Source organism: Aquarana catesbeiana, linkage group LG01 (assembly GCF_042186555.1).
Source record: "Aquarana catesbeiana isolate 2022-GZ linkage group LG01, ASM4218655v1, whole genome shotgun sequence".
Taxonomy (NCBI): Eukaryota; Metazoa; Chordata; class Amphibia; order Anura; family Ranidae; genus Aquarana; species Aquarana catesbeiana.
This window is the reverse complement of record NC_133324.1, coordinates 449378566-449397804: the sequence shown is the minus strand read 5'-3', so window position 1 is coordinate 449397804 and position 19239 is coordinate 449378566. Positions and strand designations below refer to the sequence as shown.

The 19239-nt window shown below is 39.5% G+C and overlaps 1 protein-coding gene across 2 annotated transcripts in view; it reads left to right on the top strand.

The window, feature by feature from the left end:
* CNTLN (centlein) overlaps positions 1-19239 on the top strand; it is a 584642-nt gene that overhangs the window by 363305 nt on the left and 202098 nt on the right. For both annotated transcript variants that reach the window (XM_073636639.1, XM_073636630.1), the window contains 2 exons: positions 1193-1722; positions 6035-6191. In XM_073636639.1, the coding sequence (XP_073492740.1) occupies positions 1193-1722; positions 6035-6191 (687 nt within the window). The remainder of the gene's footprint in view (positions 1-1192; positions 1723-6034; positions 6192-19239) is intronic.

Below are 19239 nucleotides of genomic sequence, written 5' to 3'. Positions count from 1 at the left end.
TGAAGAATTGGTACAGTAGAAAATACACTGATATAACACATGATTGAAACACGACATCTGTTGGCTCAGCGCGTTTCGTGACTTAGCGTCACTCATCATGAGCCAGCGTGTAATGTGTCTCTGCAATGACTTGGATACATTTCCAATTGATCCAGCTTATTCACAAAGGGTCAAATGATGAAGTGGGGGGAACCCCATATAATACTTACAAGGTATCTATATGTTGATGGTATGGTACCGTGGGTCATGAGTGCCCCCATACACGGAACATCTCCTCTGGGAGCTGAGATAGTCTGTTCCGCGATGGACAGCCCACACAGGCGCCACCCAGGATGGAGGAGCATCAGGCAGTGAATGATGAGTTAACATGGTGCCAAAAACAAACTGTAACTGCAAAAATGTATGGTATGTGTTAAACCAGGGGTGCATGACACTTTTTTTCCCCTGCTTACTTTACTTAACTACAAATATTTCTGGGTCAATGAAAAACACTGCTGCTTGCTATGGGGGCTCGATCCCAATCCGAACTGCGAGCGTCAGCGCAGCACAGTTTGACCCCGCCTCAGGCTCCCTTCATCCTTTTTTTTTTTTTTACAGTTTATTTTTACGTACTGTGAACACAGCAGTACAGTGTCACCATAGTGGCACTGTACTGCTCTGGGGAGGTAATGAGGATTTTTCTTCTCTATGATTGATTTTTACAGTGATGATCTGATCACTGTTATAAACAATAATGTTTATGAATGGCATTTATTCATGTGCCATTGTGTACTATTGTAATTGCTGTGATTGACTACAGCTATCACGTGGTACAGGTCTGTTGCGACTGGCCCCTGTACCGTGTGATCGCTGTTTCCAATCACTGAGATTACAATAGTACAAAATGAATTGTACTATTGATCCGTGATCGCTATGATTGGTCACAGCAATCACATGGTACTGGCCCAGTACAACGATCTATCTTCTTGACACAGTGGGTGACAGATCCAAGGAGCACTCTTGGAGGACGTCATATGATGTCCACCCAGGATTAGAAAGCTTTCCCCCAACGGTCACTTTACAATGGGCTGGACAGGAAGCGGTTAACAGTATTCTGTATAAATATATACATGTTTTTTTTTTTTTTTTTAAAAACCTTCCATTTTAGCCAAATTATAACTGCAAATGTTATATTTTATTTTATTTGTACTAGATAAGCTATTTGGAAAAGAGGCTGATTGCATTAGAAGTAGACACAAAAAGACTAAAGGAAACTAAAGAGGAATTATCAAAACAAAATAACTCACTGAAGACATCTATCAAATTCCTTCAAAAAGATGCAGATTTAAGGGAGAAAAAAATGCAGAAAATGCATTTGGAAATTTTAGAGGTAAACCAGGCCAAAGAGACCCTAGAGAAGAAGAAGGATGAACTAAACAGTGAAGTTGCCTCTCTAAAAAGACTTGTGGCAGACAGTAACAAACTGAAGAATAAAAATCGTGACTTGCTGAGACAGATTCATATCTTGCAATGTACACTGGAAAAGACCACAGTCCCACTTTCCTCACAGGAATCAAACAAGCAAGGCCGCAGGAAAGAAGCAGCAACCAAGGTTAAACAGAATGCAGCCAGGAAGATCTCACTGAGACGTCACCAAGCTTTTCTTAATCAATCCATCAAGGTTATGAGCGGCGTGTTTGAGAACTTCAGCAAAGACGGCTGGGAGGATGTGAGCGAAGACAGGTACGGCTCTCATTAAGTCTGCTCTGTAGAGGGGACATTGTGCATATGCAAAGCACAGGCAAATGGAGATTGAATTTCAACTACTGTTGATTTGGTATTCAGGAAAAAAAAGCTGTCAGATCCTTTGAAATATCTTGGGAGGTCTTGTTCTGAGCTTATTGACTGAAATTTGCATGCAAAATTAGCCACAACTGTATGAGCAGTTGAATAGGTGCCAGGAAACCCAAAAGAAGGCAATGCTTGATTTCTTCCAGTGATGCTATTTTCATGCAGTCATGAGGCTTGAAATTGACAGTTTGGCAGGTTGATTTAATTTGCTGGCCCTTTGCATATTCACCACTGACAGCTAAGGATTCCCAGGCAAGTCTACTAAGTCCATTTAGTTATCTTGTGACATGTCGATCCTGGAGGAAAAGCCTCCCCCCCAACCTCTTTCATTTAGTTAGATAAATTTTAAATGACCCATTTCAGCTTGCTACCAGATGTCTACAAGCTGTTTAACATCCTTTAAATTAAGACCCATCCACACTAATTATTTCATGTATGTTTTATGCATAGTCATTGTACAAAATTTAATTGAACGCTGCATAAAACATTTTTTTTCTTGTTCCAAAAGCTGTAGTCTTTTTGCGTTATTAATATTTTTGTTTTGCTTATGTTAAAGTCTAATCATTGCTGGTTTGCAGATATATTTTTTTTTTTATTTAGGGATGGACAAGGACGGTTTAGCAAAGAAAAGATTGACTACAATGTTAATGTAAACTTGCTGCAGCTTGCTAGGACGATCCTTATGTTTGTTTTGAGGATGTATACAGTATATGTGTGCGACAGAAGGTTAACAAGTTAATTATTATCTGGTATGCAAATTAATCTGGAAAACAAATGGTTGGTTCCAACTACAATACCTAAACCTAACGATATCAAAAGAATTCCTGATCTCTTCAAGCTCTAAACAGAGTGTATGATTTGCTAGTATTGCTTATCAATAATGAAACGATTTATACAAATACTTGGGTTTTGTATTGGCATTCAATGGAGCTGTCATGCAGTTTAGTTGGTAAATGATCAAAGAGTGGCTATAAAATCAGAAACGCACAATATTTTTACAGAGTGAGAGGAAATATTACATTTCACAGTTGTTATCCAATAGGGTGACAACATTTGGATATTTCCTCTTATCTTCTCACCTGATATATTTTGGATTAGTGCATTGAACTAACAACTGCTATTAGGTCAGATTTTGAGTGAATATTTCACCAATGGGAAGGAAGACAAGAATAACATTTTGTAAGAAGTTCATAACATTACCTACTTTATCCAAAAGTTAAAGTAGAACTAAAGGCAAAACTTGTTTTTCTCCATTTTAGATAGAATAAAGGAGGGTTACTGTGTCCCATTGGGGAGATTTCACTCCACTTTCTGTCCCATATGACCAAAACTGTCCTTATTGGAAAATTTCCCCTCTATTGTTCAACAGACAGCCCAAAATTTGAGATTTTCTTTCACTTTCAGTTATCAGTACAATAAGCAGGACTAATAGAATGAATTTTCCTCGGGGGGGGCTTACTTTACTTTCTACCTTTTTAAAGTTGATCAATTTAGATTAATGGAACCTGTGAGAAATAAATTACACTAACCAATAGAGCTAAATGATTAATCGTTAAAATATCACGATCTTGATTCAACCATCCCCTCACGATCTTAATCAAAAAAGAAGGAAAGGATGGCCTTGGGACTTTAAGTGAGGTGGGAGAGATTCGGAACACTTTCACAATCAGTGCAAAAAATGTTTATTATTCACAGAATGCTCAATACAGAAATGGGATCAGCAATAAGTGTGCGTTACCCGGCATAGTGGCCTAGTATTAAAGCATAAGTAAAAAACAAATACAGTTCGTTACACTTGATTTGTACATCCATAAAAAGTATTATACAAAGTATACATATATCATTTGAATTAGTAAAATACATATTACACATGCATGGATAGCAGTAGTATGTGACCATGTGGTGACCAACTTCAAATACCCAGCAAAGTGGGCATGCATGTGGCATGTCACAATCTTAATCTGTCATTTTCATGATTCATGTAACAAATGCAGAGCAGTTCTCTGCTCAGAGGTGTCAAAAAAATAAAAAGCTGGCAAAGTTTATCACAACATTGCTCAGCGCTGAGAGATAAACAAAACATTGTATCATTTGGTTCTTTTAGATCAAAGGTATGAACTTCAGTCTGTCAATGAGGTCAGTTTAACCACCTAAAGACTAAACCTTTTTCTGACACTTGTTGCTTACAAGTTAAAATCAGTATCTTTTGCTAGAAAATTACTTAGAATCCAGAGCAGAGACCCTAGAGAATAAAATGTCGGTCATTGCAATATTTTATGTCACATTTTATTTGAGCAGCAGCCTTTTAAACTCACTTTTTTTTGGAAAAAATACACTTCAATGGATAAAAAAAAAACTAAACAGTAAAGTTAGCCCAATTTTTATGTATAATATGAAAGCTGATGTTACACCGAGAATTGTGCTCTTTATTCTAAGCAACAAAATCGTGATTCTCATTTTATCCAGAATCGTGCAGCTCTACTAACCATTTTTTTTTATTTAAGCAGAAATAATATAAAAATTTAAACTAATCTTCAAATTCCCATTTTATTTGGATCAGAAGGACAGGAGTTAGTATTTAGAAACCATATTTTTAGCAAAAAAGTCACTTTTGGTTGCCATTAGTGTTACTAAACTCACATCATAAAAAACTATCAATAAATTGTGTATTACATGCTTTTTGTACTCTGTCAGTCACTAAGAGATTTGTTTTCTGTATTCTGCAAAAAAACCTGGTTGATCTTGCTGTTCTTCATCTCCCCCTCCTGTCCATGTCCCCAATTCAGCTAGGGATTTTGCAGAGCAGTGTTGGCAACTCTGATCGGTTTATAGTGTGTTCAAATGCTGAGCATTTTCCTCCCTATCACATCTGAGCAGCCCATGTGACTATAGAGTCACACATGTGGACGTACACACAGTGGTAAATGACAGCCCACTCCCTTCCTCCTCCTCCATACCCACTAACCAGCTAAACACAATGAGGGTGGGATATTACATGTAGATTGGAGGCTTCATCTCCCTCTTATTCTAAGATACAGGCTGGAGGAGCATGACACAGCCTGTGACTTGCAGAAATCCGCCCACACCATTGCCAAAAATAAATAAAAGATTTGATTTCAAATATATATTTGTATGCCAATTTAAAACCGTTTATGGACATGAATTTTTTTTTTTTTTTTTTTACTGTGTATTCCAAAAGGTGTTTTTTTTTTTGAACATGTGGCCAGCAGCAGAGGACTAGAAGCTCCTCCTGCTTACATTTCCCTACAGACAGGCTGGCAGAGAGCTGGGTCATGTGACAGCTGTATTTCGATTAGATCAAATGTACTTAGATGTTTTGTTAAAATAATTACAGTGCCGTTATCCATATACAGAAAAAAGAAGGGACGATGTAAATGAAACAGTGTGTGTTTAGTATCACTTTAATAAGAAAAAGCATGCTGCTTTCCAAGCCAGGGCAGCCTAGATTTTACACCCTCTGGTTACTAATCATTAGAAACTATGGCAAAATAGGAGGAATAGAAAGGCACCAAAGGAGGCAGAGCCTGTATATGAAGTGAGCAAATATAGTAAGCTCACTTACTATACCGTTGTTTTCCGTGGTCTTCCGGGTCTTTTGGTGTTGCTGAGCTCACCGGTGCGTTCTTTCTTTTTAAGGATGTTCCAAAAGTTGATTTGGCCACACCTAATGTTTTTGCTCTCTCTTTGATGGGTTTGTTTTATTTTTTTCAGCCTAATGATGGCTTGCTTCACTGATAGTGACAGCTCTTTGATTCTCATATTGAGAGTTGACAGCAACAGATTCCAAAAGCAAATAGCACACTTGAAATGAACTCTGGACCTTTTATCTGCTCCTTATAGATGGGATAATGAGGGAATAACATACACCTGGCCATGGAACAGCTGAGCAGAAAATTGTCCCATTACTTTTGGTCCCTTAAAAAGTGGGAGGCACATATACAAACTGTTGTAATTCCTACACCATTCACCTGATTTAGATGTAAATACCCTCAAAATAAAGCTGAAAGTCTGCAGTTAAAGCACATCTTGTTTGTTTCATTTCAAATCCATTGTGGTGGTGTATAGAGCCAAAAAGATTAGAATTGTGTCAATGTCCCAATATTTATGGACCTGACTGTATGTTTATTATTTGTTATAAATTGGACAGTAATAAAAAAAAAAAAAAATCTGTTTTTTATTATAGCGATGTTGAAAGTGAATCATCTGAGAGTCTGGGACATGTGATTGTACATACTAGTGGTAAAACAGATGAAACCGATGTTGTGGAAGAATGTAATGATGATGAAGATCTTCAAGATGAATGCAAGAGATTGAACAGGGCTGAAAAATATATTCACAGGGTAAGTTTGTGCTCAGATTTGCCAACCAGATACACCTTTGCTCACATGTTTAATAATTCCATTTATTTAGGGTTTTTTCACACTATGTCCAATGATATGTACTTTTCTGCACTGTATAAATGCAGGGTACTGAAGTGGAGTGGTACTTTAAGAACAATGGTTTTCTGTGTGTGTCGTTCACATCACAACGTTGCGCACAAGTGTAGTCCACTGTTAAAGGCAAAATGTATGCATTTTAACACAACGCACATAACTCATGTCAGCACAACTGAAATACTGGAGTACTTTTTTTAACACTATAATCCTTCCTTCCAGGGAACTGGGAATGACATAAAGGGCCCAGTCACACTTGTGCTACTTGTCATGTGACTTTGGACATGACAAGTCGCAGCCCATTGTTTGCAGTGGCACCTATTCAGATCGGTGCGACTTAAAATTGAAGTGATTTTAAAAGGTTGCGCTTCAAAGTCGCACTGGAAATTGTGCAACTTTGGAGACGTGCTAATGTGAATTGAGCCAAAAGGACATAAGACTGCAAAATGCTCATCAATGGATAAACATTAAAATGCAGGCAAACGCAAATAAATACAATACACATAAAAACTCAACACAAAGTGCAATAATAATGCATGCAAATTCACATCACTACATATGCATTTTCAGTGTATTTTAGTGCATTTTAAGTGCTTTATGTTGTGAAAGGAACCATACAGCTCATTCACACTAGAAACTATTTGTTTTTAAGCATTTCCACATCTGTCTTGAGTATACGATTGCAGTGTATTTTTGGATGCATTTTTAGCATGACAGGGGAAGGTCATCAACTTTTTTGACCCCGGGGGTCGCATTTATGTGCTCTGTGTTGTGTTTGCATTGTTTATGCACATGTGCGTTGAGAAAAAAATGCAGTTAGCTTTCCTTTTTTTTAAATTTTTTTTTCATTTTTACTGCAACACTGGGCAATAATGTGAACTATGCTCATTACCTAACATTCAATTTCAAAAACGCATCCCACTGCATTCGGTGTGAATTGGCCCTAATGGCTCGTTCACACGTTTTGCGTTGACCTGCATTTTTCTGCAGTGGATAAACACAGGTCTCCGCAAGGACCTGTTCACACTGCAATGCTAGTATGATGTTGCAGTGCAGTGTTTGAAAATGCAACATGTCTGCATTTTTCCACATTTCACTGGATACCACTGCATAGCATCACACTGCTGTGCAGTGCCAAGGGACTTTATTTTTACAGGAGACGCATTTTAAAACCTCATCAGTCCCAGTTTTGCCCATTTGTCATTATGCCAAGTGGTATCTTTGTAATAACCCAGTAAGTAAGTTTTTTAAGCGGAACTCCGCTTTAAATGTAAAATCAACAAAATGCCATTTACTTTGATCAATGTGTATGCTCCTAACCATGGACAGATCCCTATGCTGCTTGCCCTTTTGTATAAGGTACGTGCCTTGGCGGAAGGGAAGGTAGTATTGGGAGGGGATCTAAATATCTACTGGATTCATTATTAGACACAACCTCAACCTGTCATCACCTTTCTCTTTCCCTAGTTAATCGATTAAAGCGCTGCCTACATGAATTTCAATTAGTACAACCCCTGGCAAAAATTATGGAATCACCAGTCCCTGAGGATGTTCCTTCAGTTGTTTATTGTTATAGAAAAAAAATCAGATCACAGACATGGCCAAAAACTAAAGGCATTTCAAATGGCAACTTTCTGGCTTTAAGAAACACTAAAAGAAATCAAGAAAAATAATTGTGGTGGCCAGTAACCGTTAGATTTATAGAGCAAGCACAGGGAATAAATCATGGAATCACTCAACTCTGAGGAAAAAATTATGGAATCATGAAAAACAAACAAACAAAATAACACTCCAACACATCACTAGTACTTTGTTGCACCACCTCTGGCTTTTATAACTGCTTGCAGTCTCTGAGGCATTGACTTAATGAGTGATAAACAGTACTCTTCATCAATCTGGCTCCAGCCTTCTCTGATTGCTGTTGCCAAATCATCTTTGCAGGTTGGAGCCTTGTCATGGACCATTTTCTTCCACCACAGATTTTCAATTGGATTGAGATCCGGACTGTTTGCAGGCCATGGCATTGACCTTATGTGCCTTTCTTCAAGGAATTTTTTCACAGTTTTTGCTCTATGGCAAGATGCATTATCATCTTGATAAATGATTTCATCATCCCCAAACATCCTTTCAATAGATGGGATAAGAAAAGTGTCCAAAATTTCAATGTAAACCTGTGCATTTATTGAAGATTTAATGACAGCCATCTCCCCAGTGCCTTTACCTGACATGCAGCCCCATATCATAATTGACTGTGGAAATTTGCATGTTTTCTTCAGACAGTCGTCTGCATAAATCTCATTGGAACGGCACCAAACAAAAGTTCCAGCATCATCAGCTTGCCCAATGCAGATTCGAGATTCATCACTGAATATGACTTTCATCCAATCATCCACAGTCCACGATTGCCCTTCCTTAGCCCATTGTAACCTTGTTTTTTTGTGTTTAGGTGTTAGAGATGGCTTTCTTTTAGCTTTTCTGTATGTAAATCCCATTCCCTTTAGGCGGTTTCTTACAGTTCGGTCACAGATGTTGACTCCAGTTTCCTCCCATTTGTTCCTCATTTGTTTTGTTGTACATTTTCTGTTTTCAAGGCATATTGCTTTAAGTTTTCTGTCTTGACGCTTTGATGTCTTCCTTGGTCTACCAGTATGCTTGCCTTTAACCACCTTCTCATGTTGTTTGTATTTGGTCCATGTTTTAGACACAGCCGACTGTGAACAACCAACATCTTGTGCAACACTGCGTGATGATTTACCCTCTTTACCTACATATTAACAAGCAGATTTAATCTGATGCATGTGTTAGTGTTTGTAATGAAAATTTACAGGGTGATTCCATAATTTTTTCCTCAGAATTGAGTGATTCCATAATTTATTCCCTGTGCTTGTTCTATAAATCTAACTGTTACTGGCCACCACAATTATTTTTCTTGATTTCTTTTAGTGTTTCTTAAAGCCAGAAAGTTGACATTTGAAATGCCTTTAGTTTTTGGCCATGTCTGTGATCTGCTTTTTTTCTACAACAATAAACAACTGAAGGAACATCCTCAGGGACTGGTGATTCCATAATTTTTGCCAGGGGTTGTAGATATGTGGTGGGTATTATATCCAACTGAATGGAACTGCACCTGCCATTCTCTAACTCATTCCACTTACAGTAGGATAGATTTATTTTTTGTCTCGCATAATATGCTTAGCTGGCAACCACAGGTGTCTATTGGATCCCGACTTTGGTCGGATCATTTTCCACTCTTTTTTCGGTCATTTTATCATATTTCTCTAAACCAGTGGCATCTTGGAGGCTGAACGGAGACCCTCTTAAAAGATAAACTGACCTGCGAGTCTGTTAGGCATACAATTTCTCACTTTGTATCAGATCATATGCAAGACACAACAGCGCAACCACTCAAATAGGAGGCCTTGAAAGGTGTCATTAGAGGAACCCTCATTTCAGAGGGTGTACACTTGATAAAAGAATGCTCTTTGGAAATATGCGGCTTATACAGGAAGTTCACAGGTTAAAGCATGCCCTTAAACATACCGTTGCGGCAAATCTTTTCCAACAACGGTAAAGGAAAAGTATGGATCTTCTTCAGCTACTTGACCAGATGTACTATCAACATAAGGACTGTACACGTAGAATTAGCTATGAGTTTGGTAATAAGATTGGTAGACCGTTAGCGAATTCTATACGTCCAAAAAAGGACGTACTTATATATTCCTAGACTTCGATGTCCTAAGAGGGGGCTGGTGCAATCATCCAAAGGGATTACTTTGACATTTCATGAGTACTATAAGACTCTTTATAACATCTCTAATCCCCTCACAAACTCCACTAATACTGGGGGACATGAAAAGCTTTTCCAATACATGTCGACCACGGCCCTGCCTAGACTAGCTCAATCTGCTGCTTCTTCATTGAATACACCATTTACTACTGAGGAAATTTTGCTAACGATTAATGCTCTTTCTTTGGGCAAGAGCCCGGGTCCAGATTGTTTTTCAGGAGCTTTTTATAAACAATTTCAAAACATTTTAGCGCCTATTTTGGATTCCACTTTCAACTCAATCTCTGATGCGTATGCTTTTTCTCACCAATCGCAGGAGGCGCATATTACTCTTATTCATAAAGATACCGCCAAATTTCTTTAATTAATGTTTATCTTAAAATATATGCCAACCTATTGGCAGATAGACTTCAGTCGGTTATGCCATCTATTATCAGTGCTGATCAGGTTGGTTTTGTTCCTACTTGCGAAACATGAGATAATACGATTAAAATAATATCGCTTATCTCTCATTGTCAATCATGATAGATCCCTCTCTGCCTTCTTTTACTTGACACGGAAAAAGTGTTAGATCGTTTAGACTGGGCATTTTTTAAAGCAATGTTGGAGCAAATTCGTTTATTCCCGGATTTTAGCCACAAAATAATGGCTCTCTATTCTTGCCCTATGGCTAGGATTAGGGTTAATGGTGTACTCTCGGATCCAGTTCATATATCTAATGGGACCTGTCAAGGATGTCCACTTTCACCGCTTTTGTATATATTAGCAATGGAACACTTGGCGGTAGCTCTGCGCTCCAATAATTCAATACAAGGCGTGGTTATCGCTGGCAAGCAATATAAGATTTGCTTGTTTGCGGATAATCTCCTGCTCCATATTACCAATCCGCTGGTAGCCTTCCCCTCACTTATAAAGGAATTAGAACTGTTTGGCATTTTAAATATTTTTTTAATTAATGCTGCTAAATCCTATTGCTTAGATATTTAACTTCCTGCTGGCACTCAAGATTATATTGCAGATAAGTTCCCATTTCAGTGGGCGCAGCACTCTATCCAATATCTAGGAGTCCAAATACCATTGCAACTTCAAAAACTGTACAAGCTGTAACTGTAAATTATTGCCCGCTCCTGAACACCATTTCAGCAGCAGCATTTTAAGACATGGTCATCTATGCGTCATTTCTGGCTAGGACGGATATCCCTCTTCAAGAAGGATATTCTCCCTAGATTTCTTTACATTTATCAAATGATTCAGATCCCACGCTTATTCTTTTGACTGGCACGCTCTATATTACTTAAGTTCATTTGGTCTAGATCGTCAGCTAGACCAAATGATATCCTGAGACCATTTTTATGATGGATTGGGCAAGGAGTGGCTTTGCAGGAACCAAGTTTGAGGAGCTGTTCCTTTCTGACCAAAAATGCACACCTGCCCTTTCTAAAATGTATAGAATTCTCCTACCTCATGCATTCCCGCATTCTATATCTGGGACTGGGAGCGTCGAGAATTATGGTATACCAGACCAATACTGGAGATGCCTGGCAATAAAACCATATTGGTCGACCATGTTTTGCCTAGGTCACTTGATCACAGGGAAAATCTGGCCAGAGACCCCAGAGGTTGCCCTTCTATCCCTGATCCCAGGATTCACTACATCCATCAAAAAGGAAATATTTAGGTTTTTACTGATGGCAGGTAGATCTCTGATACTCAGATATTGGAAATCAACAGTAATACCAAAAATATGGGAATGGATTGTAGAAGTGAATTATATCATGCTCATGGAAGAGCTAGTAGCTTTAGCCAACGAAAACACTTTTAAGTCCAGGGAGGTCTGGACCCCATGGTTGAAGTCTATTGATGAATCTCCTATATTATTGCCTTTTATGCGTTAATAGGCATCGGGACTTTTTTGTGAATAATTATATCTGCTTGACCTGCTGGGTCAGACACTCTGAGGTACTAGATAAATGCATATATACAGACGTATATGTATGAGTGTATATATATATATATATATATATATATATATATATATATATCAACCCCTTACTTATAAACCTGGAAGTGCGGTTGGGCTGACTCCCTCATTAGATGCCTTTTGCACCCCCTTTTTTTTCCCTCTCCTTTTCTCCCCTTAATTTAGACCCCCCCCCCTTTTATTCTGTTGGAGAATGATGGCTTTGGAAGCAAACACAGCATCACATAATTGAATGCTGACATGGCTGTTGCTGCATGACATGATGAAACGCAAAAAAAAATTAAAAATGTTTCTTTAGATTAGTGGGAAGAGCCAAAGACACATTTTTTTCTTATAATTTTTTCCTTCCAAATGAACTACATAATTGTATGATTGTTTGGACTGACAAAGGTAACGTAAACCTATATTTAAAGGAAACATGCTGAAGCTGCTGTCGCTGACCATCTCAATTAAGTGTGAGTTGATTGAACTTAATCTGCATTCTTATTCTGGATCAGTAGCTCAGTAGATATTGGGAGTTATTGAAGCCTTCTGGTTGGCATGATAGCCAAGCAGATCGCTTTTTTAGTATGTAGATCAGCAAAGGCAACCTCCCTATTTCTGTCAGCGCAGGATGCCTTTAAAGAAACATAGAGGCGGTCAAAGCTAACCTATCTTGATACTACAGTTTCACTACTTTCAGTAATTTTCTAGCTTGGAAAAGCATGTGCATCAGGTGGTGTTTTTCACTAGCAGTATAATTTGTTCCAGGCTTGTAATTTGGATTAGAACATAACGAATATGTTAACCCAGCATTTCGTATTCCTGATGTGTGCCTGCTGTATGTGTACTTAAAGTATCCTGTTCTTTTTGAATTGCTTCCTTTGTGTGAAGTCCCTGTCAGTCCCTCTGCTTTCCTATTAAAAACTTACCACACTAGGCATGTGAGCACAGCATGGTCAGTTTCCTGGCTGTGCTGGGAATGCAGCCTGCACTCCTCCAATGATCAGACTGGTGCTGATACCCCCCCCCCAGCCTTTCACTGGGTAGTTCAGTGTACTGCTGTTTCTCCCCTAGCTCTCTAAGCACATTATGGAGCTGAGAACAGAGTATGTGGTCACTTATAAAAAAAAAAGTACTTATGTTTTTTATATGTGTGCACAAATAATTTGCCTTTCATTAAACCGAATGAATTATTTTACAAGGTAAGGGTGCACATTTCTCACCCGGATGGGCCAGCCCAGGTGTCAGTTCTAGGGCACACTGAAAAAATTCAGGCTCAGTCTAAAAGTGTCTTTTTGAAGATCTATTGCGATACTTGAACACAGGCAGGTAGAGGGATAGGGGTGCAGGATACTCCACATGCACTTAGGCATTAGAGGACAGATTCCCAGGCAAAGTCCTTCAGTAGCAGCCTTAAAGGGTAAGTTCACCCTTAAACTCTAAAATGTCCCCCGTCAGGAGGAACGTTTCGGAGCATTCTAATTGGTCAGCGCCGTCACACATCATATCCCGCATAGCCCGTCCTGTCAGCGGGGAAGAAGTAGAGAGAATGCCTTGGGGATTTCTAAGCCCCGATCCGGCGAGACAGCTATAGCAGGGCTCAGAACAGGATATCTCCGCACTCCAGGTCAGCAGGACGGGGGGGGGGGGGTGAGGAAGGTGCCCTGTGTAAGTTCACCTTACAGATTTTTAGGTATTGCTGGACCTAGCGACCTCTGGAATCTAACCCTCAAAGCACAGGCATACCTGTAGCTCTAGGCAAAGGTCCTACTCAGTGTCCAGAAAAGGGTCTCCAACCAACCAGGCTCTCGGCGACATTCTTTAGTGAGAAGGGTCATTATCCAGCCAAGCCTTCTAAGGTAGTGTCCTCCAACTAATTCTCTTGACTCCAGGCTCATTCAGGCCCTCAGCCAAGCACATGCTGAGGCCTAACGGCAACAGCTCTTCAGTAACACAGGTTGCCTCCCAGGGGCAGAGGCCCCAGGAGAAAAGACTCTCTGAATAGCCCTCCTAAACCTTTTTCCTCCCACTAGCCACACCACCTAGGCCTACTTCCCAGAGATTGGTTGAGGTAAGATAAATATTCATAACCCAGTGGATGACTTTTCAACTGTACTTCTGGAAGCTTCTTTCAGAGGCAGTCAGGAGCAGTCAATCACCAGCCTAGGGTGACTTGACCAGTCCTAGAAAATAGATTGTTGCTCAGCTGGGTGTCCCATCACATCTGTCACAGTGCACAAAAACATCTGTCAGTCCCTCATCACATCCCCCATCACCGCCGGTGGCCGTTCAACATCTGTCTTTGCTACCATAGCTTGTGGACTTTACAACTTTTACACAAACCAAATAATATACACTGATTTGATTTATTTTTACCAAAGAAATGTAGCAGCATCATTTTTGGTCAAAATTTATGAAGAGTAATTACTTATTTGCAACATTTTTTAACAGGAACTAAGAAAAATGCATTTAAAAAAAAAAATTGATCTTTTTTCGTTTGTAGCGTATAAAATAAAAACCCCAGTGGCGATTAAATACCACCAAAAGAAAGCTCTATTTGTATAAAAAAAAAAAAGATAAAAAATTCATATGGGTACAGTGTTGCATGACCGCGCAATTCTCATTCAAAGTGTGACCGTGCTGAAAGCTGAAAATCGTTCTGGGAAGGAAGGGGGTGAAAGTGCCCAGTATTGAGGTGGTTAATGATGACCTAATACAAACATGCAATTACCGAGTTTTTCACTTGCAAATGCCCTCACCCAGTCCGACCAATCAAACCCCAGTCCACTGAACTATGCCTGTCAGATCTGAGCCATGCTGTGTTCTTTTTCCCAAAACAATGGTCTGCCATATAATATAACTTCAAGACTTGCACACTTTGATATTTGTAATAGAGCCCAAATGTGTATTTACAATTAAAAGCATTTGTGCACAGGCATATTAGTTTATCAGAACAGGCATCTTGTCTCTTTAGTTGACTTTAAAATTCATAATTTTCATTTATTGAGCATTTTTTCCTTTCAGCATGTTAGAATGCTAACTACATCCTATTATCTTAGTATATTTTTTCATAGTTATATTCAGCATTCACCTGAAAGATGTTTTTCATAATTAGTGACCATTTAGAGACTCTGCTTTAATCCCAGTGTTTTCATCATAACAGATATCTGAGTATTCCTGAAATGCTCATTGTTATTTTATGCACACAACAGCAATACTTAACTGTGTGGCATTTGAACAGGAGCTCCTAAATTAAATTAAATGCCCTTGTGATAATAAATTCAATAGCTTTATTCATGATCTGCTATGGTTAGTTTATTTCTAACTGGATCTGTATTACTATTCAGAATTACCACATCAGGTTTATATAATTGGTTACTAGAAGTATATTTAATTTGAATTTATTTGTGCCCCTCAATTGCATTTTCTGCTAATGCCAAACAAGTCATATTGTCTTGGATGTAAATTAGACCATGGTTCCAGTTTCTTTGCTAAAACTATCTAAAAAAAAAAAAAAAACAAAAAAAAAAAATTCACTTGCATCATACTCGGCACACTTTTTATTACTTGTAGGATATACTGTAAATCCCTGAGTTACATGCTGTGTGCTGGGTTCATACAGTCTTACCCTACTCGTTTCATGTGTGAACTGCTTGTGTACTGTAACACTTGTGTACCCAAATGGAGCTTTGATTTAACATATCAGTCCCTCCCTCTTGTTAACAGGGACCTCCATGTTTTCAGGTCTTCCTAGATGCTTGTGCTCAGTTAAAAGTGCATTCTGCCCACAGGGGCTTTAAACACACTCTGGTGCCATTAACTGCAGAGTCTGTCTCTGACCCTCCTTAGTCCTTAAAGTGTTTGTAAAGGTTAGTTTTTTTTTTTTTTAAATAACAAACATGTCTATACTTACCTCCTCTGTTCAGTGATTTTGCACAGAATGGCACTGATCCTCTTCTTCTTGGTTCCCCCGCGGCGCTCTTGGCTCCTCCTCTTCTCGAGTGCCCCCATAGAGAGCTGTTCTCCCTGGGGGCACTCGTGCAGCTGCGCTCCCGAGTCCTGTTGCTGCGTTCGTTGACACAGACAGCAGGACTCGGCCCCGCCCCCCGACTGCCGTGTAACTAGATTTGATTGACAGCATTGGAGCTATCAATCTATTCTATGAGGACCCGGGACAGTAGCTGGAGCTGCTGTGCTCGCCCCCGTCGCTTGAAACAACGGGTTCAGGTAAGTAAAAGGGGGGGGGGCTCTGGGGGGCTGCAGCAGCACAAAAGGTTTTTCACCTTAATGCATAGAATGCATTAAGGTGAAAAACCCAGAGGGTTTTCAACCCTTTTAATGACACTAAATGCTGGTTTAAAAAAAAAAAGCAGTTTAAATATGTATTTTAACTCATAAAAGTACCTTCTATTGCTCTCAGACTCCTCCAAATATACTGTATATTTTTTTATTTTTTTGCTGCTGTGATCCAGCTTCCTTGTTTAGAGGGTGGCTGTATCCATTTTCTGATTCCACTGTTTGTAGGAATGTAGCCACACTCTCTTGCTTGCTCCCAAAATGGATTATGGACCACTACGGGATGTGTATTGTGAATAGAGCAGTGCATAAGGAACATTACATGGAGTCAGGAAAACAAAGTAACAATTTTGTGAAAAATAGGTTACAGAGCCATTAAGTAGTTCATATCTATAGATTGTTTTTGTAGAATAAGCAGAGCACTTACCCTCTGTGTTCAGGCAGATGAGCACTTACCCTCCTGTGTTCAGTATCACTTTAAACAAAACTGAGCCAGTGGCCCTGTCACTGGCTTATATTTCCAACAGCCTGTCTCTGATGTAGAGTTTTTTAAGGCACCACGTTCTTCTGCCATTGTCTCAGATTTACAAGGGTTGTTTCAAATCTTATTGATGCAGTGTTTTGTTCCCTGTATCAGCCTGCTGTTACAGGCCTTGGATTTGCTACAGCTGCTAGGACCTTTCCGTTGCACCCACTTTTTGAGTCATTCCTCTATTTGAACTGGAATATCCTGAAGGATCCTGGGTCCCACCAGATAGTGTGTCGAAACATTTCCCTTTTGAAAGAGAATTTTTAAATTGATGGTCTGTTCTCACAGCGGATTACATTTGTGATCCACCTTAACAGGAATACCACTAGTCTGGTCAAGAGTGTGCTCGTCGTTCAGGATCCCACTGATATTCTTGTTGAAAGGATAGCTGATATTATAGGTCAAATATCCAGAATGTGCCAAAGTACACATGCCAAGAATCCTATGGCTCAAATGTTGGTTCCCACAGAGCATCAGTGCAAGGAACATCTCTTTCATATGCTACTTGTTAAGGAATTCTTCTTTGGCACATCACTGGTCAGCTTTACAAAGGAAGTCATTAAGGGAGAGGTGGACCTAGAAATAATAGGCAAAGAAAGCAAAATCTCCATCCTGGAAAAAATATCCTTTCTTTTCTTTCAGGGCTCCAAGGAAAAGCCTGGAACTCAGTTATGCCATAAGTCTTTGTTACCCGTTTATTATATTTAAGATTTAATATCTCAAAGATTTGATGTGGGTTAAATGAGAGTTCTTTGACCAAGAGTGGTCAAAATTTAGATTATATATTATATATTAGAAAGTTCTAATATAATAACATTTATTAGTAAGTAGTTGAAAGCGTCTATCTAATACACAAACATCTGTCTATAGTCTTACACCAAAGGAGGAAATAGTAGGTTAAAATAAAAGAATACAGAGTATGTTCATCAAAATACAAACCGCAAACATATTTAGTTACAAGTAAAGGGCATACCTTTCCCATAATTACCCTTTCTTACCAAGGTCCCATCCTGATGGCTGGTCTCCCCAAAAGAGAACGTTCCCTCCCAGCTAGTCTGTGTATATCAATACAGGCTGATACCTCATTGGTCGGCATAGCGTAACTTCTGATTGGTTAGCTTCCCTATACTTTGCCTAAGTCAGCCCCTTTTAATGCAAATCCTTGTGAGCCAGAGATTGACTTGAATTTTCCCGGGAAGTTAAGTATTGATTACGGGTTAGCCTCACCTCATTGCATATCCCAGCATGGGATCCTTTGAAGTGAGTTTGTGTACAACAAGGTTTAAATCCCATTGTTTGTACACAAAAGCCTGGGCCCCGTCTTGTCTGGTCTTCTCACAGATATGTGTAAAGATACTATCTTCCGGCCTGCATATATACCAGCTAAATTATATATATTCCTTAGGGGTTCGCATCTTCACTGGTCTCACGATTCGATTGCGATTATCTGGTCAACGATTCGATTCCGCAATGCATCACGATTACCGACGAGCTTCCGCTTGGGCTGCCTAGGTGGCCCTTCCACCCTGCAATCTTCTGGGACACATCACAGTTCCCAAAAGATTGCCCGGCTGTGCAGGACAGTGCAGTGAGACATGCGCACCCGGCTGTGAAGTTGCAAGCTGTCACAGCCGGATACCCACAGTAGTATTGCCAGCGCTGTGGACAGGCAGGGGAGAGAAGGGAGGGTTTGGGTGGCCACATCGCTCGATTGTGGGACAGGTGAGTGTCTTTTTATTAAAAGTCAGAAGATACACTTTTTTTGTAGCTGCTGACTTTTAAACAAAAAATTGACTGGAACTCCGCTTTGAATTAAAAATAACCTTACTCCCTTAAAAAGTGCAGTAATCTGGTGCACTGCAGGGTACAGGCATTCACACACACTGCTGCTGGGAAGTCAGGAGGGAATACAATCCACAGATGAAAAACAGCCCTGTGAAGTTCCCTGTTCTGTCTCTGTGCTGACCAGTGGCAGCTGGTGCTCAAAATTTTGGGGGGGGCGCAAACAAACTGAAAAATACTGAACCTCCCCCATCAAACGCAGCCACTTGTGCCCGTGAAACGCAGCCACCTGTGCCCGTCAAACTCAGCCACCTGTGCCCGTGAAACGCAGCCATCGCTTCACTAAAACTGAGTAAAAATGTGGTGCTGCGTTAATCCTTTAGATAAACAATGATTATACGTGTGATACCTCAGTGATGGTGAGTGCCTCCAAACACAAATAAATAAGGATAAAAAATAAGATATAGATAAATGATATATCAATGAAATAGTGACTAAATGTGACACAGTAGTAAGAGTATATGGTGATGGTGTGTCTTCTAGCAGCGTATGACTATATACCTATCATACAAGTACTCTACTGGTTCTAACAATATAA